This window comes from Mytilus galloprovincialis, chromosome 1 (genome assembly GCF_965363235.1).
Source record: "Mytilus galloprovincialis chromosome 1, xbMytGall1.hap1.1, whole genome shotgun sequence".
Lineage (NCBI taxonomy): Eukaryota > Metazoa > Mollusca > Bivalvia > Mytilida > Mytilidae > Mytilus > Mytilus galloprovincialis.
Window position 1 is genome coordinate 99,746,772 of NC_134838.1, and position 27,889 is coordinate 99,774,660.

Genomic DNA, 27,889 nt, shown 5'->3' on the forward strand with positions numbered 1-27,889 from the left:
TGGTTTCGACCATCTTAAACTAGAGGCTCTAAAGAGCCTGTGTCGCTCACCTTTATTTACTGATGCTTTGGAAATCATGTAAAATAAGGTTAAAATCATAATTTATAGTATAAGATATCATTAGATACTATAATAATATCTAAGATAATAGCAAAAAACTTCAAAATTTTCCATAAAATTACTAACTCAGGGGCAGCCACTTACCAACTGGTTGTCGGATTTGTCTGAAAATTTCAGGGCAGATATATCTAAACCTAATAAACATTTTTGCCACCGTCAGATTTGCTCTTAATGCTTCAGTTTCAGAGATATAAACCAAAAACTGCATTTTACCCTATGTACTTTTTTAGTCATGTTTGCCATCTTGGTTCGCGAGCAGGGTCATCGGACACATTTTTTAAACTAGATACTCTTATGATGATTGTGGACAAGTTTGGTTACATTTTGTCTTAGTAGTTTCAGAGGGAAAGATTACAAAATTTGAAGAAAAAATTGTAAAATTGACTATAAAGGGCAACAACTCCTGAAGGGGTCAACTGACCATTTTGGTCATTTAACTTATTTGTAGATCTTACTTTGCTGAACATTATTGCTGTTTACAGTTTATCTCTATCTATAATAATATTTAAGATAATAACCAAAAACGGCAAAATTTCCTTAAAATTACCAATTAAGGGGTAGTAACCCAACAACGGATTGTCCGATTCATCTGAAAATTTCAGGGCAGATAGATCTTGACTTGATAAACAATTTTAACCGATGTCAGATTTGCTCTTAATGCTTTGGTTTCAGAGTTATAAGCCAAAATCTATATTTTACCCCTATGTTCTATTTTTAGTCATGGCGGCCATCTTGGTTTGCTGGCCAGGTCAACAGACACATTTTTAAACTACATACCCTAATGATGATTGTGGCTAAGTTTAGTTAAATTTGGTCCAGTAGTTGCAAGTAGAAGAGTTTTGTAAAAGTTAACGACGACGTATGACGACGACGACGGACGACAGACGCAAAGTGATGAGAAAAGCTCAACCAGGTGAGCTAATAAAGAACCACGGAACTTTTATAACTTCTTTGTTTTACTTTCGACTATTTTAAACAGAACCAAAAGCACATTACGAGGGTATCACAAGCCAGTAGTCCGCACTTTTTGTGCTGACATACATTGTCATTGATATGGTTATATTCATAAATTGACTGTTTACAATTTTTGAATTTTTGTTTACAATTTTTGAATTTTTTGATAAACTAAGGCTTTTCTGCCTCAGGCATAGATTACCTTGGCTGTGTTTGGCAAAACTTTTGGGAATTTTGGTTCTCGGTGCTCGTCGGCTTCGTGATTTGTTTGGCCTTTTAAGCTTTTTTGGATTCTAGCGTCGCTGGTGGGTATTTTGTAGTCGAGGCGCGCGTCGGCGTATATACTAAATTTAGTCCTGGTATCTATGATGAGTTTATTTACAACCACTGGGTAGATGCCACTGCTGGTGGAGATTTATTTCCGAAGGGTATCACAAGCCCAGTAGTCTGCTCTTTTTGTGCTGACATGAATTGTCATTGATATGGTTATATTTATAAATTTACTGTTTACAATTTTTGAATTTTTTGAAAAAATAAGGCTTATCTGCATCAGGCATAAATTACCTTGGCTGTGTTTGGCAAAAATTTTGGGAATTTTGGTTCTCGGTGCTCGTCGGCTTCGTGATTTGTTTGGCCTTTTAAGCTTTTTTGGATTCTAGCGTCGCTGGTGGGTCTTTTGTAGACGAGGCGCGCGTCGACGTATATACTAAATTTAGTCCTGGTATCTATGATGAGTTTATTTATATCTGCTATGTATTGGTTTCAACCATCTTAAAACAGAACCTAAGACCCTTTATACCTACCATAACTTAAACAGAACATGTTTACTCACCTTGTATTGGTTCCAACCATTGAATATTTCTCGGTCACATTCGTGTAGTTTCTTAACAATATCTGAAATACAATAACAGGTATATACTTCATTCCTATATTGTTTTCTTTAAAATAAACACATTCACGATTTTCAAATTTTAAGCAATTTTGTTGGTTTCAATTGTATTATAAAAAAGCGCCTATCAATGAGTACAGGTTATATATCTTACTGATAAGCGACGAGAGTCACGAGAGGCAGAGACAATCCCAATCTAAAAAAGATATTTCATATTCTGGAGACGATAGAAAAACAAAATCCAAAGTAAAGTGTAAAATCAGATGATGGAAGGAGTTAACTAACATGTTAGATGTTTCAGCAACACGTGAAATGGGGAAACAAACACAAGAAAGATATGTTACCATCAAGTAAGGGGACAAAAGAAACGAGAACAAGGAAGATATCTAACAGCTCCAAGTGACGGGAGATAATACACAAGTAAGATATCTACTCACCAGCTGGATATTGAAATCAAGGACGGATTGGATATCTTAACACCATCTGAAGGGTAAAACAAAGACAAGTAAAATATCTGCCTTGTAAAATAGCAATAATAGGATATACAACATACAAATGGCGAGAGAAACAAGCATGAGTAAGATATGTAGCTATTGGTTGGCGTATAAGAAAAAAGAATAGGATACATAATCACCAAAGAAGGAAACAACAAGCACGCGAATGATAACTAGTTATCGAAGGGAAAAGGAAGCATAATTTAGATATCTCACCACAAGGTGTCGAGCAAAACAGACACGAGTACGATATCTGGCCAAACAATAAAGACATGAGTAAGAAATATATCATATCCTTATCAAGTGGGAAAAACGAATACGTGTTAGATATATAAACTTCAAATAACGAAAGAAACAAATACGATTTAGACATCTTATAATGTACGAATGTGGGTCTGACATGACACGAGAAATAAAACACATAAAAAAATGTATAAACATATGTGGACACAGAGAAAGACACGAAAGAAAGAATTAACATCATCGGGTGATGCAAGAACCAAATGTAAAACAATGGTATTTCAACACACCCAAATATTCGATTGTTCTGGCATGAGGTGATGTAAGCTAGTCAGTCAGTAGGTAGTATAAACAACCAAATGAGAAGAAAGATAAATTATCATCAGGTTATTACAGAAACAGTCATAAAAGCAAGCAGGATGTATTTCCAAGAGACGAGGGAATAAAAACACAAGTAAGAAATCCGAGAAAGTGATGTCCAGAGACAAGCAGCAGTAATATATCTTACCATCCGGTGAAGCTACATCGATTGTAGTGGTAATTGGGTTGCGAGCTTCCGTGATTGGTATGTTCATTTCGATTAGTGCTTGTCTGAAACAAAAAGGTTTTTATTCATATTCTATTTCTTTAACTTCGTACTTTATTTTTTAACCTTTTATGATTCGAGCGTCACTGATGAGTCTTTTGTAGACGAATTGCGCTTCTGGCGTAAATATAAAATTTCAATCCTGGTATTACGGGGCGCCGAATGGGACTCTTGTGGTTTTGTACTCAAAATTCAATTTTGTACGGACAAAAGTGACTTTTGTTCAACAAAAATGAGTTCAGTTTTACAAAATTTGTATCATACTACAAATTTAAAATTTTGTCATACAAAATTATCTATCAGCGGACAAAAGTCACTTTTGTCATGACAAAATTCATTTTTGTTACACAGACTTGACTTTTGTTAACTTATTTGAAAATTGGGCGACAAAAGTCAATTTTGTATTCAAATTAGTTTCGTTTGATTTCTGTGAACTAATTTGAATACAAAATCGACTTTTGTTACACAAAATTGACTTTTGTGAGACAAAATTGACAAAATTGACTTTTGTCTCAACAAAATTGACAAAATTGACTTTTGTCTCAACAAAATTAACAAAATTGACTTTTGTCTCAACAAAATTAACAAAATTGACTTTTGTCTCAACAAAATTGAAAAATTGATTTTTGTCTTAACAAAATTGGCTTTTGTCTCAACAAAATTAACAAAATTGACAAAATTGATTTTTGTCTCAACAAAATTGACAAAATTGATTTTTGTCTCAACAAAATTGACAAAATTGACTTTTGTCTCAACAAAATTGACAAAATTGAATTTTGTCTCACAAAAGTCAATTTTGTCTCACAAAAGTTAATTTTGTATCACAAAATTGAATCTTACCTCACACAATTGACTTTTGTGATTTAATTTCCATATCAGGTAACAAAAGTCAATTTTGTATGCATACCTTTTAGACAAAATTTACTTTTGTTATGACAAATATGAATTTTGTCTACAAAAAGGAATTTTGTCTACACAAATGAATTTTGTCATCACAAAAAGGAATTTTGTCTACACAAATGAATTTTGTCATCACAAAATTGAAGTTCTCACAAAACAAGTCTGTAGCACATAGTTTTGTAAGACAAAAATGATTTTGTTATGACAGAATTGAATTTTGTACAAAACCACAAGAGTCCCATTCGGCGCCCCGTAGGTATCTATGATGAGTTTATTTGCAATTCGTTTGTAATGGAAATTAAACGAATAAAATACACGGTTTACGATGACGTTAACGTCTCTATACAGATTTTAAACAGGTTACATAGAGCTACATGTGAATCTTGCATCTATATAGGGGCGGGGAGTCACTTCGGTCTTTTTTTAAATATTGGATTGAGACACCCAGTACCCCATCCATGTGTTTAAAGAACAAGTATACATGCATATATTCTCATCTATTTTTGTGAGAATATATACCTATATATCTATCATGCTATATATATCATCCTAGAAAAATATGGTAAAGATTGGTGTTTAAGTGTAAATCACAACAAAACAAAGGTTCTGATATTCAACATAGCAGGCAGACACATTTGTGAAAAATTTACTTATGAAAATATGTTGATTGATAGTGTTAATAATTATAAATATCTTGGTTTGCACTTTAGTGCATCAGGGTCATTTTCATATGCTCAGAATGAACTGTATAAAAAGTCCTTGAAGGCTTATTATAAATTGTACAATAATTTATTATCACTTAATCCAAGCAAAAGTACCAGCTTACATGTATTTGATCATACCATAAAACCAATACTCCTATATGGGTCTGAAATATAGGGAACTTTTAATCCATTCTCAGCAAGATTCGAAATGGAACTTTACCATTTGAAAAAATCTAGTCCATTTTAAAATGTGAGCGACTACATATAAAATTTTGTTTTGTTTTAGGTGTTCATAAAAAAATCTATGAATTTTGGAATTTTATCCGAGCTAGGACGATTCCCATTATACTATGTTATGATTAAATCCATGTGTAATCACTGGTAAATGGACGATAAATGGCTGACCCATGTTAAGAGAAAGCCATATTTCTTGCACGTTAAAGACACCCTTGTAGATTTCGAAAAAGAGTAGGCTAATGCCGCTACAAGGCAGCACTTGCACCCGCAAAGTGGAAAGGGATTAATATAAGTTGCAAAACTTGTTTCCCAATCCACTATAAATAAATATGTTTAAAACCTAATTACTGGTATCGCTCGGAAAATCTTGATTCCAAATTTTCTCTTCTTAAAGATGCTTATGTAACATCACAGAATCTTTCTCATTAAAAAAAAAACCATCTTGGTATGGCTCTATGAAGTCAATTCTTGAAATGATTCGAGACATCAATCATCTATCTTTACCATTACCAAAAATTAATAGCTTCAAAGCTAATATGAAAAAAAAATAAAATCATATTCTATAGACTTGTGGAACACTGAATTGGTTAAGCATTCAGATGGTAAACAAAGAACTTATGTTACATTTAAATCAGTTTTTGGAAGAGAAAAATATCTTTTCATTATAGGGAATTTTGAACAGAGACGCAGCTTAACAAAATTTCATCACACCACTTAAGAATTGAGTCCGGAAGGTATCAGGGTACTCTCCTAAATGACAGAACTTGTACTCTGGAGATGTGGAGGATAAATATCATTTTCTATTCCAATGTGTTAAATTTAATGATGACCGCAATCATCTATTTCAAGAGATAACTAAAATTTGTCCCAACTTTTTAACTCTTTAACGCAAGAGATAAACTGACATGGCTTATGAACACAGAAGATAAGTCTATTCTCACTGCTGCATGTAAATTTATTTTGAAAAATTGTTAATTGTGTGGCTTTCTTGTCTGCTTCAGACACGAGGATGACTGTGGTGTAAATACCACAGCTCCTTGAGTACCGCCCCTTGGTTTCTGTTGCAGTAGGGAAACCTACACTATTCTCAATACCTGTTACTGCAGTATATTTTATTTGCTGTGAATATACATGTACTTTTTACATTTGTGTTTGTTTTTCTGCATCAAATACGAGGAGGATTTAGAGCTTTTAAGATCACAATCCTAGAGCATCGTCCCTTGGTGTCTGTTGCAGCTAAACAATCATTTATATTTATACATTTCAGAAAAATATTATAAAATCAAGTGAGAAAAAAAAACATAAAAAAATAAGAAAATAAATAAACTGAGACTACTATATTTAAAAAAATCCACATCTCTGGAGTAGCAACTCTTAAATATTTTTTTATTTAACAAATAATACCTGCATGACTTTATTTCAATAGTTTATTTTACAATGTTATGTAAAATACTGTATGTTGTATCAATTATATATCATGTTATGTGTATATCCCCCCCTCCCTTGGGGACCTAATTTGGAAAATAAAATTTATCTTATCTAATCTTACATCATGGAGAGATAAAACACCTTCTCGTTCATGTGTATTCTGAAAAATAATACTAACAGCGACCTTCACTAAATATGCATCAAATGTTTACCCTGGCTTTTAACTAAGCAGTCAGTCAATCAACAAAATATTTGAATACCAATAGTACCATAATCAGCTTATAAGTTATTCAGGTGGCTTGTTTGTTCTAAATACATTATATATACAAAATAATAACATGTTAATGTCACCCTATACATACCTTACTAGATCTAAACATCACAGGAAATGAAAGGACTCTTATCTGATAGTAACAGCAAAATGTTGGATATATATACACACAATTTAATTTTACCTGGGGTCATATCTTTCGAGTCCAGTTAAGCATTCGTAGACTATTATTAATGAAAGCTTAGAGCAGTTAGAGAATCACATTTTTTTCGGGAATTTGCTGAATCGTTCTTTTTACTCGTTGAATGGAAAACAAATCCTTTGACTGGTCTTTTCATCAAATAACGAAAAGGCAATGTCCATGTAATGTTATTTTTGTTACATTAAAACTCAACTATAAGGGTTTTTCTAGTTAGCAAATACTTGTGATAGAACAATGGAAGGATGTACATGCGTATTCCACCCGCACTCCGGCCCAAAAGTAAATAAATGATAATTTGAATTCACGAGCGATCGCAAACGAACGAACGAACAAATGAACTGACGTACGAACGGACAAACGACCGAACGAATGAACGAACTGGCGTACGAACGGACAAACGACCGTACGAATGAAAAGTTAAAATTTTATCATATCGGAAAACATATAATAGATTGGATAAAATCATATTTGTCTGACAGACAACAAGAAGTCCAATACGCTAACATTAAATCTGATAAATCGTTTGTAAAGTATGGAATGCCTCAAGGTTCTATTTTAGGTCCGCTGTTATTTTTAATATATATAAATGATTTACCACTTCATGTTAAACAATCCAATATGGATTTATATGCTGATGATTCAACATTGCATTTTCATGATAAAAACATTGAAAAAATAAACAGCATATTGCAAAATGATTTAAATGCTATACAATCTTGGTGTAACAATAACAGTATGAAAATCAATGCACAAAAAACTAAGTGTATGAAATTGGGTTCAAAACAAAAACTTAAACAACTATCAGAATTATGTATTACCGTCAACGAAATATGTATTGAGAATGTCCATTCTTTCAAATTACTTGGAATAGACATTGATGAAAATTTAAGCTGGGAAGATCATGTTGATCGTATATGTAAAATTATCTCATCTAAAGTATCACTTTTATATAAAATTAAAGTATATTTGCCAATACACACAAGGCAACTATTTTATAATGCATATATTCTACCATATATAGACTATTGTAGTTCAGTTTGGGGAAATTTATTACAAAAAGATTCAGATAGAATCATAAAACTTCAAAAAAGAGTAGCAAGAATTATACTGGAATGCGATATTTCTATTCCATCTAATTTCATGTTTTCTTCTTTAAAATGGCTATCTTTTACTAAAAGAATAAAATACCAACAATCAATTCTAATGTATAAAATTGTAAATGGGCTAACACCTGATTACTTAGAAATACTAAATATTGATGATGTGCAACGCCACAACTTACGATCTGTCTCTAATAATGATCTTTTTGTTCCAAGACCAAATACAAATTTTTATAAAAAATCTTTTCATTATTCTGCAACCAAAGTATGGAATAATTTACCACACGAAATAAAAAAAATGTCCTAATGTGGAATTATTCAAGAAACATAGTTATAATCATTTTCTTGAAAATTATATGCAAGTCAAATAATTTGTTTTCCTCTAACAAAACTATATCAAATATTGTCATTTATTACCCTAAAGTATATTTCAATGATTGAATTGTGTATATACTAGTAATATATATTGTAATTTAATGTATGAATGTATGAATGTTAACTGTATGCATGTATTTTGTTTGAGGGCCTCAATGAAAATTAGACTATTTCTAATTGAGTTACCCTCTTTAAATAAAGAATTTATTATAACAAACTGACGTATGAACAAACGAACGGACGACATACTGATAACGAACGAAATGACATACGAACGGACGGCCGTCGGACGACCGACCGAACGAACGAGTCCGTGAATACTGTCGTTTGACACCTGACGGTAAGACATATATTCTTTACCCAGACTACAACTAGTACTATATATATTTTGCTGTTACTATCAGATATATATATATATAACACGTTATAGTAGTCTCAGAAAAAAAAATATTCATTAAAAATTAATGCTTTGAAAATGATAATGTATAAGTCGCGTGAATTAGCGACTAAAAATCTTGAATTTGAATAGACTATTCCGAAAAAGTGCTGATTCAGGATCATTCATGCAGGAATAGCCGGACGGGTTTGATATCATAGATCATATTACCACCGGTTCGAACTGGTAAAAGCCACGGGGCTGATTTTAAAAGCAAAATATTACACTTCAAAAATAGTTTTCTGTTATTTTCCTACGGAGAATAAAATGCGAATTGTTTATTGGAAAAAAAGGGAAAAATGTGTTTATTTACTAAGTCTTGTTGACAAAACAAGACACATGGTAAAGAAAGCATTTAATTGGTCAGTTTATACACACCTCCTAATCTGTGTACGGTCAGCAAGTTTATCATAATTTTTCAATATCAAAAGTTTACATTGCTCTCTACATATAAGCATAATATTCCTTCCTGAACCAAATGTTTTACATTTTCTCATTATTGTTAGCAAGACTAAACCAAATATCAAACAAAACTACGTTCTCGTTATCACAGTATTTTGTTTCTTGTTGGTAAATTGGTATACCATCAAAACAGCTGTGAACTGGTCAAGGTCACATTTCCACAATAAACAGACATGAGAGAAGAAATTAGCGGAAAATAGAAAAAGAGTGTGAAATAAAAACGTGTGGCTGAAGAAAATGGTAAGTTTAAAAAATTGCTCATGTTTGTATAAGTAAATCTGATTTAAACACATGTTATGCCAAGGAAAAAAAATTGCATCATCAAGGACAAATTCAAAATATTTTATTTTATAAATCCTAATGATATGAGTCAAAGAAAAAAAAATACAGATATAAACACATGTATAAACTACTTTATTCATCCTGTGTTATAACTATCATGATTGTTCAGAACTTAGGGCACATTAACAATAACATTATTAACCTGTTAACAGTAAATCATAAATGGAGAGAAGAACCAGTTCGAACACCTGTCCCATATTAATTTAAGGTCAAATCACAGTAAATGGGCTATTGTCATAGATTTTGATAAAAATTTCAATACAACTGTGGCTGGTGAACTTTAACTGTAAATTTTCAAAAAAAAAAAAAACGCTTTTATTTATTATATTTATCTGAAATTTAACTTGAACTGAATTAATTCTTTTAAAACAGTATATATTTATTTAGAAAGCAGTTTATCAACAACAAATGTTTTAAATTTGTCAAAAAATTCCCCCAAAAAACTTCACATATATCAAGGAATTTAATCCTTGCCTATCTGTATCAAAGGTCAGTGGTTTTCTCTGGGCACTCCTAGCTGCTTCCTCCACCATCATGACCAATAAAAAACACGAAATACTCCAATAGCCCAACAGCCAAGCTTAAAAGTGGCGTTAAAACACAAAAAATGAAAATAAATAAAATAATATACAAATCCTTGCATTAACATTGAAATGTATAATACAATGTTTTCAAAGCAATTTATAATCTCAAAGGATCATATAAAAAATGAGCCAAATAGAAATACACTTCTGTATATGTACAAATGTACATGTACTTTCAAAATTTATGAAAAACATGATGTAAGTTTAATTTTATACATTCATAAAATGTTAATATCAAAGACATGCAGATCATGTACATACAATGTACATAGCCCGTACAGAAATTGCTAACAAAAGCACATAAGTTTCACATGTGAAGCACATGAGATGCAAGTAAGAATTGTATGCAAATCAGGTTGCTCATATGTGCAGTTTGGTAGTTCATATGTGCCCACAAAAATCTAACATAATGCTCACATGTGCAATTCAAACCTCAGGTGAGCTGTTATCATCCATGTTAGTTTTATGTTAGTTTTGTACTTTGAAAAGTTTTTCCATTCTTCTAACCATTCAAAACTAACCTACATCATTGCTCATATGAGCTTTTTCAAAATGACATGCTCAGTCATGTACTTCCTGTAAATTCAAATTCATGAAAAGCATGCAATAAATGAAGGTAGATGGATATGGAAAATGTTAGGTCCTATATTGTGCTATTTGAAGAAAGGCATTGTTGAAATCTGATAACACCAGTGTGGCTGTGGTTAATTATTTGTAAGTTATCATTTCTATTTCATTATTTTCATTTTTGTGTCAGATTTTGAAATATATTACAATTTTAAGTCCTTTATGGGAATATATATACAGGTTGCTTCAAAATAAGTACTACATGTATAAAGATTTTTCCTTTTAAACTTTTTGAAATACAGTACTTATTAATCAAAGACATTCATTGTGTACTAAACTTGCAAGTTCCTCTATTAGTAAATAGTTTTATAATGTAATGTTATGTTTTTAGTCATGATCATGATTATTGTTTAAATAAAAAAAAAAAAAAAAAAAAATGATATGAAAATCATAATTAACTGACAATAATTAAAGAATAACTCTTTTAACATGATGTATCAGTTATTTTATTTTCAACTGAATTATTTAAGATTTTCATTTAAATTTGAAAAATATTCCTTTTTTAAAGCAGCCATTTTGTTTTGGTCAACTGTAATATTCACGTGTGCAACATGTTAGCAACTGCTCATATGAGCAATCTTATAAAATGCATATGTGAAACAAAAGCTCATATGAGCAGTTGCACGTGAGGTTTTTAACATGCAAATTAGGTTAGTTTCATATGTGCAATTTTTTTGCTCACAAAATGCTCACCTAATTTGCATGTTAAGAAACTCGTGTGCAATCATGTTAGTTTCTAACATGAGCATCTTATGTGCAACTTATGTGCAACATGTTAGCACTTTTTGGTAAGGGATTACACACATTTGCTCAAAAACTACAAATCCATGGTAAAACACATTTAAACATACATGCAATATTTGCCACTGAACGTTAAACAAACAACAATCATTTAAAGTTGTTTGCAAGAAAATACCAAGGTGTACAGTTTATTTGAAAGGTTTTTGGTTATGTGTTTATTTGTACATGTACATGTATATTGCAAAAAATGAAAATAAGTAAATAGGAAACAACTACTTATTTAGTGATTTAAAGGTGACTATATATATGCTGAAATATTCACATCTTACAATGTATATTTTATGCCTTTAAGTTTTTTCTAAATTCATAATTGAGTAATGAATTTATCAGTCTTCCCACTGTCTTTATCACTATGCTCAGCTCCTAAAAAAATTGCATATATAATGTATGAACTATCTTTGATAAGTTTGACCTGAACTTACATGTATGATGTCTTCTTCTGGTTTGCTGGTGAAACAAAGGAAACACTTGTCTATATTAAATGTATGTAAAATATGCAAGTACAATCTGATAAATCAACTACTTTTTGTCTGCCTATACATATTGCTAAATGTCAGCTGCTTCACACAATATTAAGCCTTTTTGGAATTCATTCGCTGCGCTCACTTGACAAAAAACTCATTTGTCAATGTGACTCGCAGCTGATATTTTACTATATCAATATGAAGAAACCTGATAAGTGTTACGTATCATTGAAATTTTGGATAGATGTACCTGTAATGTTCTTAAAATGTTTCTACATATACTGAGGTTTAAAAAATGTCAGCAAAACATCATTTTTATTTTCATTTATTTTTTTGTACTGTTTATTTAGAGTACAGGACATAAGCGATCCTCTGGAGCAGGAAGATCACTGAACGGGGAAGGAAGTGGACAGGCAAAGGCACCAAAAGAATCCCCTCCAAATAAAAAAGCAAGAAATTCAAAGGTTGGAGAATCCTCTGTAATTCCAGAAATAAGCTCCAGTAGTAGTCCTGTAAAACCAGAAACATTAGTAGACATTTTTTGTGACCCAGAAAACCCTAAGAAAGTCCAGTTCCAAGATGTTAGTGCTGCAGCTTACAAAATTAAATCTGGAATTTTTCATACACCATGTTCTGTAAGTGGCTGTAGAAATGAGAATACAAATACACATTTATAATATATATTAGTTAGTTATGTGATGATATATTAATGAATGATAAAATATGTACAAAAAGGAAAAAAAATGATATTTAATGGAAGAACACATTTAGATGAAAGAATAAGAATAGTGTAATACAATTGTAAAAGAGAGTAACAATGAATAATGTTTACCCAAGATTAGTGTAAGATCCATGTAATCTCAAACAAGCAGAGGTGTTGAAATCTATTTAGGAATTGGCCTGACCTTGAGGCTGATACAATATTTTGAAATAGGCTCTTTATCGTCATCAGTTCTCATAAAATTTAGCCAAAAAGGTATGAGAGGAGTCATGAAGTAAATGCGATGAAAGTTCATGAAAAAACAATACAAGTTTGCTGATTCTATGAATCCAGTTTGAATTTGACAAATGGTAAAATCATGTAAAAAGGGCCCCAACTTTTAAGTCATCTCAAAATGACCAAAATTGTGGGAAAGATATGCAGCTCTGAGGAATTCAGTCAGGGGTACTACTTGTACAAGTAATTTTTATTTACTTGAAGAAGTAAAATAATATATACACATATAAGTTAATTATTATTGTTTGAATAATCTTCCCATAAGATTTGAGATTTAAAATCATGCCTTAAATGATTTTTCCCAGGTTAGCTCATAATTTTTTATTAAAGGTCCATGTTTCATCTCATTAATTTAATTCAACAAAGAAACTGATTGCGCAAAGATCTTAAGTATTTGTCAATGCCTTCAAAAATTGCTCTTTGGGGCTTGTAAATGAGCAGTGTTCTGAAGATAACAGACAAATTAAAATTCTATAAGACCAAAGAAATCTTAAGAATTCAAGAAAAGAAGATAGGATGACTTTTTTACTTATGCAAGTAAAAAATCTGAATGTCTAAGGGACATAACTAAGCCATTTTTTTTTTACCTATTCAAGTAAATAAGATTCACTTGTACAATTATCCTACAAATTAACTTATATGTGTATATTTTTTTTTTACTTCCTCAAGTAAATAAAAATTACTTGTATAAGTAGTACCCCTGACTGTCATTTGCCAACCTAAGAAATTCTATGAAAAAATGAGATGTGGGGGATACACCAATGAGACTAGCACCTTGATACACTTTAGAGCCAGAAAAGACATCTAAAGGGTTTACTAAGTACTATATATTCATGAGCCCTGTCCTTTAAAGAAAAAAAGTGGAGGAATAACTCAATTCTTTTATTTGTGAAATATTAAAAAAGATGAGGTTGATATAATTTTACATTCAAATACTGATGGTATAAATTTTACAGGATGACTATGAATTTGCTACTATGTATTATAATATGGCGTTGTCTTTGATTTCACAGAAATCCAGACTTTCAAGTCAACTAGGAATGAACATATATTTCAAAAAAGAATTCCTACAATTTACTGGAAGGTAGGCACTTAGAATTATAAATGTGTTACATATTCTGCTGATCTTTCATTAGTGACTGGTGGATCCTTTGTAACACTACCAACATTGGTATGCAATAAAATTGAGAATGAAACACTGAAAATTTGAACCAGTTTATTTACTGGACTTTTGTTATATGAAGAAGAAGAAAATGTATGAAAGACCAAGACACAAAATATTATACCCTCAGATGTAAGGACTACTTGTTTTTACCCCTGTTCTTTCTTTTTTTATACGCCTGTCAAAATTTTGACGGGACGTATTATGGTATACAAATGTCCAGTGTCTGTCCGTCTGTCCGTCCGTCCGTCCGTCTGTCCGTCCAGCGTAAACATGTCGCACCGTAACTTGAGAACGACTTATCCAAATTTCATGAAACTTAAAATAGTTGTTTCTTATGATGGTCAATTGATCTGTATACTTTTTGGTGAAAATGAGATTAAAACTTTTTGAGTTACGGCACTTTGTAACTAAAACAGGGGTGTGTTTTTTTCACATGTCGCATCGTATCTCAAAAACGATTCTTGATTATGGCTTAAAACTTTAAACACTTCTTAGTTATATTAATCTTCATATCTGTATACTTTTTGGTGATGATTCAAAATTTTGTTTTTGAGTTATTGAGTATTTTGTAAAAAAGGGGGAGGATTTTTTTACATGTCGCACCATATCTCAAAAACGATTTATGATTATTGCTTAAAACTTTACACATGTCTTTGTTATATTAATCTAAAGATCTGTATACTTTTTGGTGATGATTCAAAATTTCATTTTTGAGTTATTGAGTATTTTGTAAAAAAGGGGGAGGTTTTTTTTACATGTTGTGCCGTATCTCAAAAACAATTTATGATTATTGCTAAAAACTTTACACACTTCTTTGTTATATTAATCTAAAGATCTGTATACTTTTTGGTGATGATTCAAAACTTTATTTTGGAGTTATTGAGTATTTTGTTAAACAGGGGAGTTTTTTTTTACATGTCGCGCTGTATCTCAAAAATAATTTATGATTATTGCTTAAAACTTAACACACTTCTTTGTTATATAAATCTAAAGATCTGTATACTTTTTGGTTTTGATTCAAAATTTTATTTTAGTAATATTAGTTTTTTGTAAAAAAAAAAACAGGGTTGGGGGTTTCACATGTCCCACCGTGTCTCAAAAACAATATATGGTTATTGCTTAAAACTTTCTCTGAAACTATTTATGATTATTGCATAAAACTTCCACACAAGACGTCGGGCGTATCATGCGCTCATGGCGCAGCTGTTTATTAGTTGATAACCCACAATTCCTTTGTTGTAATTAAAAAAAAACCATATGTTTAGCAGTTATATCACGAAACAGGATCATGGAGATTTTCTATTATATCTTTAATATCAGTGTTTTCATATAATGATTAGGATTATTATATTACAATAAAGCATTTGTTTGTAAAGATTAGATTTTTAAAATTAAGTAATATATGTTATTTTTAGAAATTAGAAAATATTTATGATATAGTATTATATCTCATACATTTTTTATTTGTTACAGTTTCAAAGAAAGGGGTGCTAGATACGCCTTGTTATCTTTATCACCAGTAAGTGATTAATTTAAAATAATCTCTACTTGTACAATGTATTATGATAAGTCATTGAACAAGATAAAAATATATTATATTTCCATCACTATCTTTCCCTGCAAGTTGCAATACTTTTATAAACCAATTTGTATATGCCCAACTTTGGCACTATGTGATTTTAAGACTGGAGAAACTTCTGAATGGCATATAATTAAACAATAGAATTGCAAGTTTAAAACACAGTTTTGATCATCTACCTCCAAATTTTCACACATAATTTGTCCTGAGATAAAAAAAAATTAAAAAAAGTGGTGGGGGGAAGCTTAACTCAAATTTTAAACAAAGGCATCTCACAATTTGTAACATTACATTAATCTTTCGAAAGAATCTGTTATTTTAGTTGGCATTCCAAAAATAATTATTTCCAATATGATGCATCATTCATGACAACACATGCTTCCCATGATAATGACAATACATAGGAGAAAAAATTGTATATAACAGTGTAGCATATGAATTATATTATTGGTATTTAATTCTTCTTTTTGTAACTTGATAGGGTTGTAAAAGTGGATAGCATACACATTTTAGTATAAAGTGTTTTGGTCTATGCTTTACACCTCAATAAAAATGGATGTCACCCTTATTCAGAACAATAAATGAACCAAAAAAATAAAAACAAGAAACATATATTTTTATACACTTCACTTTAGCTTGTTCTAACAATTTGCATTATGTCTTATATTTTAGCAATAAGAAATAAATGTATCTCGTAAACTTAAAAAAAAATTGTCATATTTGCAGGAACAAAAGAAAATTGGTGTGATAGCAGCCAGTGCAGGGAACCATGCCTTAGCTTTATGTTACCATGGAGTTGACCTTGGTATCCCAGTAACAGTTGTTATGCCAAAAATAGCTCCATTGATGAAAGTTACAAATTGTAGAACCTATGGAGCTGAAGTCATTATACATGGCAAGAGTATATTTGAGGTATTACATAATATGACACTGATTTAATTAAGATCAGAGCTCCAGATAAGGTGCGTATTTGCGTGATCACGCAATACAAATAATAAAAAACCCAATGCAATTGCCCATTGCAGGGTTCAATAACCCAATTAATTCAAAGGAAAACCCAATTATATTCCAAAACCATGAGTTCTCAACCCTTTTATTGGCTACCATTTACGTTATTTACCCTTATCTGTTTACAGTGGTCGCGTAAATTATTTTTATAATATTTATAATTGGAAATTTCCTTTCGTTTTAAAAATAGATCCCTGCATCAAGTAGCTGAAATGGGTCCCTGTTAGAGCTTTCCGTTGCTCAATAGGTACACGTGTTTTTGAAAACATTTCGATCTTCTCGGCGTTTATCCAATTAGCGTGTGTCATGAAGTCATATTTTTTTCGCATTGCTTGGGATTTATCATTACATACATTGAATTAAAACAAAAGTGAATGTCCGGTAAAAATATTGAATAGAAGCATGTTTTCTGCTTCTTTTGAAAAGCTTAGGGAAAGTTATGATGATAACAAGACTCAGCCAGTGTTTTTAGGAAGCGTCCATCGAACACACGGGCGTGTGTACGTACCTTAACGAGAACATTGCTAATAAAAGCAGGGTTTCCTCAAAAACGAAATCAGTAGGAAAAAGTGAAAGGCCAAATTAATTTTGACATGATAAAGCATCAGAAACCAAAAGTTCTAATAAAAGACAACTAAACCCAGAATTATGAAAATTGGAATAAAACAAAAACATTCAAGTATAATTAGAGTTTATATACTATTTTTTTTCATTTACGGCTAATTAATGAATACACACACAGGCACTGGTCTCAGAATTTATTATGTAAAGGTATAAGACGAGTGCCTGTGAATACACATCCGTTTTTTTAAAAGTTTATATGAGAAAATACAAAACTGGCAGAAGGTTTGAAACAGAACACAAATTAAACCTACAATTGCTTCTCAGTCAATAAACCAAATAAAACAGCTAGCAAATAACCCTAACCCTAAACCAAATAAAAAAGCTAAACAAAGAAAGAAACATATTTAAGATGGAAAAAAAATCTGGGGTTGATATTGCCTAAATATTCAATATTGTGTTGATGAAAAAACCCAATACATTAAGGAGCTTGGTGGTGAAAAACCCAATTATATATTAACATGAGGGGTGAATTGGAATTGATAATGCAATCAAAAAACTTTATCACCCAATTATATAAGAAAATGGTGGGTAAAAAACCCAATATATGAATTCTTATCTGGAGCTCTGTTAAGATAATTGATAGGATATTATTGAAATATTGATGTTTAAAATAGTTGAAATTTGCAATGATGTTTTTGTCCTTATGGAAGTTTTTATGTAGCAATCAGCTGATATTCTATGCCCCTCCGTAGTTTTACGCTTGTCCATCTGTACATCTGTTTGTCAGTTTCAAGGTTGGTTTCCGTTCTCTAACTTATTTCTATTACTACAAAACACAGATCAAATTTGAATTTTGGTGGGGTCACTATTACTGTTGTAGAGTTATGCCCCTTTACAAATGGAAAAATTGATGAATTTTTTCCCCCGTTCTCTTAGTTTAGTTTGCCACAATCAAATGTGATGAAACTTGTACACAATGCTTATTACCACAAAACACAGATCAAGTTATAATTTGGGTAGGGCCACTTTTACTGTTCTTCGGTTATGTCTCTTTTTCACTTGATATGATTTGAAAGTGGGGGCACATTCCCCATGTATTTTAATGGAGAACAAGAAAACTTGATATTTCATGCCTTTTTTAATGCCTGCCTACTCTTTCAAATATGTTATCCCTGATAAGAAGCATTTACCTCAAATTATTTTAAATATTTATTTAAGATTTTATTTTGAGCACTTTTATAAAGGAAATAAGCTGTTCCATCCTCGTATTTAAAATGGACCATCCAAACAGGAATAATTTTGTTTTTTTTTTTATTTTGTGAATTGTCTTTAAAACTAAATTAAAAGAAACTTTATTGCAAAAATGATCTGAAGGACAAGATCAACAAATAAGTCACTATAGTAACAAAATCATCTGGTTAACCTTATAACAAGGATTTGTATGGTCTAATTATACAAATATTTGCTTATACAGACATTAAGTATTCTAATTTGAGTTCTTAAAAAGTGTTTAAATATAAACAACTTATAAAACATCAAATTTACTGAATTATCTCCCTTGATTAAATACTAGTTGCAACAGAATGTTTTCACTTTTAAAATGACTATTCATATTCACTAAGATTTTATTCTCTGTTAAGGTAAAGAAATCTTCAGACATCTAACTACAAAATATTAAGAACTATATTTTTTTTTCAGTCAAGAGAGTTTGCAATGAAGATGGGAAAAGAAAATGGGAAGATGTATATAAATGGGTAAGATTGATATCAAAATGTGATTCAAATCTATAAAAAAAAGTTTCAATTGAAGACAGCTAGAAATATGTGCAGTGACAAATGGAAATTCTATATGCCTTGTATTATTTAGATAGGAAAAGTCTGGACTGATATATAAAAAAAAGGTGTTCTGTTAGGAATCTGATATTTTTGTCCAGGTAAAGTAGTACAGGGTTTCAGGTATTGCATATTTAGATTTTGCTAAGTTTGTTGAACTTTTATTTACAATTAGACCTTCATGTTTGATATTTCCCTTGACCTATATGCATGTTTTTAACAACACGGAAAATCAGAATTAAGCAGTATTTATATTTAGTGTTTTTATGAATTTAGAAACACGTCAGAGGGAATTCCCGAGTTTTGATAAATGCGAGAGTTCTCTAAATTCTGATAATTCTATTTCTGTCATTTAAGAATGAAGTGGAGTTTTTCCATATTTTACCGTTATGAAACTGATATTTGATACTGTGCTCTCATAAAGAAATGGAGAACCATTCATCATATCATTTAATAAACGTTCTTGATCCAAATCGCAAGTCACGGGTTTGTTTATGTATTAATGCGCATGCGTATAGTTTTCTTGATTTCAAGGGGTATCAGATTGAGTGGTTGCTCTGGATTCCCCGCTTCATTGATTAATTTGAAACTCATGGGATTCTTTCTATATCTGTCTGCTGTTGAGGGTTATTGTTGTTGCATAATTTTAAATCATATGCATCATTTAAATTAAAATAAATGTAGTGTTTACCTATAACACCCCTTCAGCCGAAATGGAGTCTTCCATATTATCGTTTTGAGTTGTCTCCCTTCTGGAAGTATTTTCCGTCAAAATCGAAAGTCGAAATACAATACGACTCGTCAAGAAAAATTAACTCGTTAGATGTCGATAAACGTCGTATTATATTAAGAACGATCTCAATTTAAACAGAGGAGTGTGTACAGAAAGGAGTCATGCCCACGGACCCAAAGGAAATTAATATTTAAAGAGTTAGAAATGGGGTTCCTCCAAGAATTAACAGTGATAAGATACGAAGTGAAATACCTTCTCTCACTCTCAGTGACTGCTGTGGAAAGTAAACTTGGAATTGATAGTACAAAAATAAAACACAAGTATCCGGGATTGGCTATTTTTAAAGTTGAGTGACTATTCCAGTGGTATTGTTTGCCTTAAATTAATGGAGAATAAAGGCTTTTTTCCCTGGAGAAAAATCCAAAGTTGAAAAAAAAAATGGCTTAAAGTTATTCCCAAAAAGACAACTTTTTTCCTAAACAGTGCAGTCTCAGTAGTAATTGTGCATGAATACAAACTGAAAAACACTCATTTAAACCATTTTCATGCCTTAAATGACTATATGTGCAGATTTGAGGGTCTATTTATGTATCACCACTGACAATAAGGGGTCTTATTTCAAATGAGAGTTTACCTCTCAAAAGGGGGTCTGCAAATTGAAGTTCCAGTCAAATTCATCTTTCATTATAAATTTCCCAATTTGATAAAAATGACGCATATTGTCCCAATAAAAAAGGGTAGAGGTAGTTTTGAAAAAAGCCAACAATATTACTGCTATTCAGATTATTACATTTTGCATGTGCAGTTGGGCTGTCAAAAATGCGTGAGACTCACGCATGTTCATGCTTTTTTGTTAGTATCCTTGGATATATTTTTTCCCTCTTTAATCTTTTCAATTTTGGCCAAATCTCACGTATTTGCTTAATGAAAAGTTGGCAGAACTGCTATACATGTGTCAATGAAAACTGTGGTAATCGTATCCCTCAGAGCATTCTGCTCTTTGATTGATGAAGATGAAGTCCAATCAACTTGAAACTTAGTACACATGTTCCCTATGATATCATCTTTGTAATTTAAATGCCAAATTAGAGTTTTTACCCCAATTTCACAGTCCATTGAACATAGAAAATGATAGTGCGAGTGGGGCATCCGTCTACTGGGGATACATTCTTGTTTCTTTTGTGTAATGAACATCTTAATCAGTTTGTTGTATAATTTATATAAAACAATAACAATTTATTGTAGGTATGACCACCCGCATATTATAGCAGGGCAGGGAACTATGGGATTGGAAATATTAGAACAAGTACCAGATTTAGATGCCTGTATAATACCTGTTGGAGGTGGTGGCCTGCTAGCAGGGACAGCTTTAGCCATAAAAAATCTAAAACCAAATGTCCAAGTCATTGTAAGTAAATCAATGTAGATATCATTTCTGTTTAGCTGCACAGAATGTTTGTGCTTTTTCATGTGATATTTGTGCTTCAATTCATATGCCATTTTCTCTTTTTAAAAATGGACTTTAGCGCTGTTACAATATTTTCTGTATGGTTAAAAGTTAAATAGCCACTCCATAGCACATTCATGTTTAAAACTAATTTTATAGCACATTCATATTTAAAGCTAATTTTATAGCACATTCATATAGTTATATATGCCTAAAAGTAAACATTATGAAGACATCTAAGACATGCATAGTTATCACAGGTTTACACTTGATATCAGAAGCACAAAGAATGAACAGTTTTCTTCTTGTAATCTGTCCTGACTGGTATTTCTCCGTCATTTCAAAAAAGATATTGTAATTACGACATATTTTAATGTAATTAAAACCTAGTGTTGTTCCATGATAAAAATTAATACGGTAGTATCATATACAAATACATTTGTCCTGCACCTGTCTCTATAACTTTATACTCATATGTTTAAGCAGGAACATAGATATACATGTAATGTTTCCAGGTTTAAGACTGTGGCAATGTGAACTAGCTAACGAAAATGCAAGTTGATTTTTTTTAAGCAACTCATCAAAATAACAGGTTGACCAGTAAAGGTAAAAAGTGCAAATGTCCATAGTGTTTGGCGTGCAAATGTCCTATCATGTTACAGTTAAAAAAGGTCAAACATCCTGTACCCCTGTTTAGTTGCATGATTTTTAAAACACAGTAAGAACAAAGGTTAAAGTAAAGGTTCAAGTAAAGGTCAGATTAATTTTAATCTATAATACTTTGATACTGGTATTGTTATCTGAATGAGATAAAGAATTCAATATTAAGTTAGGCAAGGACATAAATATTTTTAAAAAAGTTATATTTTTAATTACAGTGTTGTAAAACTTTAACAAACAAAAACATTCTTGTTTACATTTTTCTTTAAACAGAATACTTCTAGATTGTATATTGTAACTTCAAGTTAAATGAAGGAAAATTTTTTTTCAGGGAGTAGAGTCTGAAAATTGTCCCAGTTTTTCTGCATCACTGAAAGCCAAGAAGGCTGTGTATACAGAGTCCCTATCCACATTAGCTGATGGTAAGAACTATTGTGTTACATGTAAAAAAAAATCACATCTGTGGGCAGTGGGAACATAGTTCTTAAGAGATGCTATGGAATAGTCATGCATCTTAGACTATCCCTCAAATTTAAAAAGTATTCAAAAAATATCAATAGAAGTTTAACAAAGAAGAAATCTTGTGTTTGAGTTTGAAGTGTTTAAATGTCAGCACTATTCCAGGGAAAATGTAGGGTGTAGGGGTGAAAAGAACCTTTTATTTTTTTACCTACCACCCATTCAATTTTTGAAACAAATCAATAAAGCTGTTTTGTAAAAAGTTGTTTCGTTTTGTAAGAGCCTAATCACCCATGTATTATTATATAAAGTTCCTTCCAATCACCATTAAACAAATAATTGAACCATCCTTTATAATGTCTTTTGTTGTTTTTAAAGATGAATAAATGAATAACCAGAAAATATCAAGTGTGTTTAAGTGTACGGTAATTTGTTTAAATGTTTCATTTACTTCTTTAGGTCTTGCTGTGCCATTAGTAGGCGTAAATGCATTAGAAACAGCTAAAGATTATACTGATAAAATGGTTGTAGTCAAGTAAGTTAGTTTTTGTAATCTGTATGAAATATGCAAAGTATACAGAATATTAAAAACCATTTGGTATCACCAAAAATAACCACAAATGGGATCATTTCTGTTGTCATGCAAAGTCACACTTTATTTTTCTGCTAAATTCTATATTCTTTACTCTATCCCGTAGGTTAAAATCTGATTTACTTTTTGCATTTCACAAGACTGATTTTTATAACATTACAATAGGTACATTCTCATAGCAACATACATATACTTTCTTGTAGCATTGTATTTGATACATTCATAAAGTAATGGACTAGTTAAGTTGATGTTACAGTTACTGGATAACTTAAGGTGTACTTAGGCTTATATTTGACAATAAATGTTATCTGTTTGTAGGGAAGAGTCTATAGCCTTAGCTATACTTAGACTTATAGAAGTAGAGAAGTCAGTTATAGAAGGAGCTGGTGCCGTAGGATTAGCTGCTGTTATAGAAGGCTTATTACCAGAACTCAAAAATAAAAAGTGAGTAAAAAGTAAAACCACAAAAACAATGAACTCCGAGGAATATACAAAATGGAAAGTCATAATCAAATGGCAAAATCAAAAGCTCAAATACATCAAAGGAATGGATAAAAACTGTCATATTTCTGACTTGGTACAGACATTTTCTTATGTAGAAAATGATGGATTGAACCTGGTTTTATTACTAGCTAAACCTCCCACATTTATGGCAGTCACATAAAATTCTGAATATATCATTATAATGACAATGATGTGTGAACAAAATAAACAGACTAAAAATGTCTGAAATAGGAGTACAGCAGTCAACATTGTGTTATAATCTTAATCACTATAAAAATAATCAAATATGTATCAAGGAAGCACAAAAAGACATGTATCAAATTTAACAACCTCGTTCATTGCTTTTTTAATATAGATTTTAAGTACTTGGAGTGAAACAGATATTAATATAACCCCTTTCTCTCCCTCCTCCCCAAAAAGAAAAATACTGCAAAAAAAAAACAACTAAAAAAACCCAATCAAAATCAGTTTTTTATGATACATCCACTAACTGTAAGAAGTTCCTTTAGAAAATTATATAAAAAAAATTGATGCACAGCCCTATGCTTTTGTTGGTACTTCAACTAAAAACTTTTGAAAGTATTCAATTAATATTAGTACTTAAAAAAATATGTAATGATTAATCACAAATACACACAGCATGTGCCTCTTACTATTATGTTGTAGTCCAGTTCGGTTGCAACACTACACTTATAGTAATATTTGTTTCAAAATTCGAAATTCCAATCTTTAATCAAGTGCAGGAAACGAAAACACCAGCTAAAATTTAACATTTGAATTGGATCAAAGTACAAAGTATGATTTGATTAACAGAAACATAATACTAATTTTACCTCATGTAATTCAGAGTTGTCTCCCCTTGATTAGCTTCTGATTACTGTCCTTGAAAATTGCTCATAATAGAACATATACATTGTAAAACCATGAAAATAATAATGCTTTTTTACATGCTGTGACAAACAAAACCAACTAAACATGTTTACAATAGACATGATAAATTGGTAGATTGATGGTAGGATGTTTTGCCTAAAATGAAATTTTATTTTTTTTTAATTATATCTCCATAGGATACAAAATCTCCAGTGTAAAATACAACATGCTCTTTCAAATGAATCTGTTTAATTTTAGAGTTGTAATAGCCCTATGTGGAGGTAATATTGATACAACAATTCTAGGTCGTGCCATAGAGAGAGGTTTAGCAGTAGATGGTAGATTAGTGCGATTTGTTGTAACTGTTAGTGACAGACCTGGAGGCATTGCTGAACTTGCTAAGCTACTGTCTCGTAATGGTGCTAGGTATGTATAAGTGTGTACAAGTTGAGTGCTATGGCCCATATTGGCTTGGATTGTCATCATTATGGTGTTGTAGACATTTCCTTTGAGAGGCTGTTTGGTACCCCTTGTGGAAAAATCAGTAGGAGTAATTTCCAGTTGATAAATGTAGAAATTACTAGGAAACTTAAGATCATCTCCTAACTCCTTCAGTCTATTGTTATTATTATATCTAATTAAAGACTGCAATGTTTATTTCAAATCATGTACTCAACAATTAATTATGCAAATAAGATATATACATCTGATTTTAAAGCCAACTTTTCCAAATATGATAACTTCTCCTGTGTATATCGATGTATTTCCTTTAAAGTAGTTTTACAAGCTGTTAGCTGTTCTTTAATAGTAGACATCTTTAAGAAGATTAAAAACAGGTGTTAGAGAGGTAGTGAAATGATTTCAATCAGAGACCAAAGCTAAATTTTATTAATTGTTCTGGCTGAATGATGATTTAGTAATTATTTTTTTTACAGCATCAAAGACATGTTTCATGAAAGGGCTTGGTTGAAATCTGACGTATTCTCTGTGCAGGTAATTATTATTTATTTTCTATTCTGTAACATATTACAAGGTATCATGGGCTCTCATTTAATGATATGTGTCAAATGTAATATTTATATCAATTATCCCTACTTGCCTTTAAACTATAGATTTATGATACAAATGCAATATTTAAAATGATACATCATAGAAAAGGGAAGGCTTCTTATGAGACTCTTAATCTCCTTCACATTAAAACACCCTCTCTGACTCCCTTCCCTGTGAGGGGTTGTGTGTAGTAATCTGTCTCCCTATGAGTGACAAAAGATTAATAATCAGTTTTCCACTCATTCATAATATAGATTGTGGAATCATATTTTTGAAGAAAAAAAACAGAACACCATTGTAACGTCATATGTCAACATTGAGCAAAATCCAAACTAAATGCATAGTCAGCTATAAAAGTCCTGGAAATGACGAATGTAAAACCATTCAATCAAGAAAACTAATGACCTGATTCATGTAAAAACAATAAACAAATATGATATACAGCAACAAACAACAACCACTGAATTATTGGTTCCTGACTTGGGACAGCCAGATACAAAATTCAGTAAAACAGTAGATGCTGTCAGTTTGTAAAAAAAGTCAGTAATTTAAAGATGCTACAACTATACAAAACCAATAATATAGGGTTATTGCATGAATATTGGGGAATATTGTCCCGAGTAGAATTTTATATTGCACGAGCTTGCGAGTGCAATATATGTTCTACGAGGGACAATATTCCCCAATATTCATGCAATAACCCTTTTATTGTATAGCAATATAATATTTGAAAGTGAAAATTGGTTTAAACTAAGATTTTTTTCGTTGACGTCATGAATTTTGAAGCTTTATTGCACTAGTGCAATATTGGAATTTATTGCACGCTAACTTTTGGTTACTTTCTGTGGGAAATATTATATTGCTATACAATAAAATGCTTTGTCGATTTTCAAAATTAACGTCACTAAGTGTTTAATAATTACAACAGATGATGTCTAGGAGTAATTTACTATCACAACTGATCTGTTTTCCAGGTTAAAGTTGTAGCTGAAACCAGGGACCAAGAACATGCAGATGAAATACATGCAATACTAAAAGCTAATTACAAGCAGGTGGCCTGGGGTCCGAGACATTTTTAGGTTTTATTAGTTTTAAGTGTGAGTCAGGGATATTAAATGACTATTTATTTCTTTGTTATCATGCTTTTTATGGATTGTGATATGATGTTATATTTTTTGGAATTTTAGAATCCTTTAAATACCAGATATCAAATGTTTATATTTTACATGTGTATTGTTGAATTGATATTACCCACTACTCATTTATGACCAGAAACTTTGTAGCTGGCCTTACTTAAAGTTATGTATTTTTTATGGATTTTAAGACATTTTATGACCAGTTAAAAGATTTGTCATTTAAAATTGTTTATAGATGTTATATTCTGTTATTTGCCCTCAATATTCATTAGCATTAACTATTTTAGTTCTAAAATAGTTTTTTTCACCATTAATGCTGCATTCAGTATAAGAATAAGCAGACATGATTGCCAAAAACAATCCAGCATTGCTGTTTTATCATGGTCAGTTATTAAAACTTGATGTTAGACACTATTCTTGCAGAATTCCAGGATAAAGTGCCAGTATTTACTAGTGTTGAACAAATATATGAATGTCTAAGATGTACATAATTATAAGATTTACATATGTAATTCAGTATTTTTTTTTGCTATATGATTTTTATTTATGAATCTCTAGTTTATTACAGACCACAAGTATGTTATCTATTGCTTTATTTTATTTCTTTTTAAATATTTGATAAAGTTTTGTGCAGTCATTATCACTATTCATATTTGTGAAAACACATTTACTTCTACAGAGATTTTTTTTAAATATAGGTAAGAAATAATATTAAAAATGCATGAGTCAAAGAAAAACTGACAACTCCATGGCAAAAAAAACCCACAAAAAACGACCAAATCTCCAACATAAGCAAAAGACTATTTACATATATAGCAATTATAAGTTTCACTTGAAGTAGATAACTCTGATTTTTGCATGAACATTTTCATTTACATCTACCATAATTGTTTTATTTTACGTGATAGAGTGCTTTCTCCACAATTTTTATAATTTAATTAAGAATATGGCGTTTTGGTAGCAAGATTTGATATTTACAATGTAACAGTTGTTAGACAGTATTTTACTTGTTGTTTGTTAAATTGTTTCTTTTTATCAGGAAACTATTTATTTCAATACACCATATTTGTAATAATG

The 27,889-nt window shown here is 31.0% G+C and overlaps 2 protein-coding genes across 3 annotated transcripts in view; one reads left to right on the plus strand and one right to left on the minus strand.

Moving 5' to 3' along the window:
- LOC143047153 (glucokinase regulatory protein-like) overlaps positions 1 to 27,889 on the minus strand; it is a 59,564-nt gene that overhangs the window by 13,651 nt on the left and 18,024 nt on the right. The window contains exons 1-3 of one of the 2 annotated variants that reach the window (XM_076220119.1): positions 6,915 to 6,992; positions 3,206 to 3,288; positions 1,907 to 1,968 (exon numbers count right to left, since the gene is read on the minus strand). In XM_076220119.1, the coding sequence (XP_076076234.1) occupies positions 1,907 to 1,968; positions 3,206 to 3,272 (129 nt within the window). In that variant the 5' untranslated portion in view covers positions 3,273 to 3,288; positions 6,915 to 6,992. Of the gene's footprint in view, positions 1 to 1,906; positions 1,969 to 3,205; positions 3,289 to 6,914; positions 6,993 to 27,889 lie in introns of those variants that run through there. The other variant, XM_076220112.1, reaches the window with a different exon arrangement.
- LOC143047096 (L-threonine ammonia-lyase-like) lies at positions 9,490 to 27,887 on the plus strand. The gene is made up of 13 exons (XM_076220059.1): positions 9,490 to 9,638; positions 12,567 to 12,851; positions 14,227 to 14,297; positions 15,852 to 15,897; positions 16,684 to 16,869; positions 19,228 to 19,283; positions 21,340 to 21,502; positions 22,533 to 22,623; positions 23,120 to 23,195; positions 23,571 to 23,696; positions 24,885 to 25,052; positions 25,562 to 25,619; positions 26,651 to 27,887. Exons 1-13 carry the CDS (start codon positions 9,636 to 9,638, stop codon positions 26,753 to 26,755), a joined length of 1,434 nt encoding a protein of 477 aa, XP_076076174.1. The 5' UTR covers positions 9,490 to 9,635; the 3' UTR covers positions 26,756 to 27,887.

Excerpts from the sequence above, each read along its gene's own strand:
- LOC143047096 (XM_076220059.1), top strand. Across the intron at positions 12,852-14,226 it reads TTTTTCATACACCATGTTCT|AAATCCAGACTTTCAAGTCA; the intron begins GTAAGTGGCTGT and ends TTGATTTCACAG. Across the intron at positions 16,870-19,227 it reads ATGGCAAGAGTATATTTGAG|TCAAGAGAGTTTGCAATGAA; the intron begins GTATTACATAAT and ends TTTTTTTTTCAG.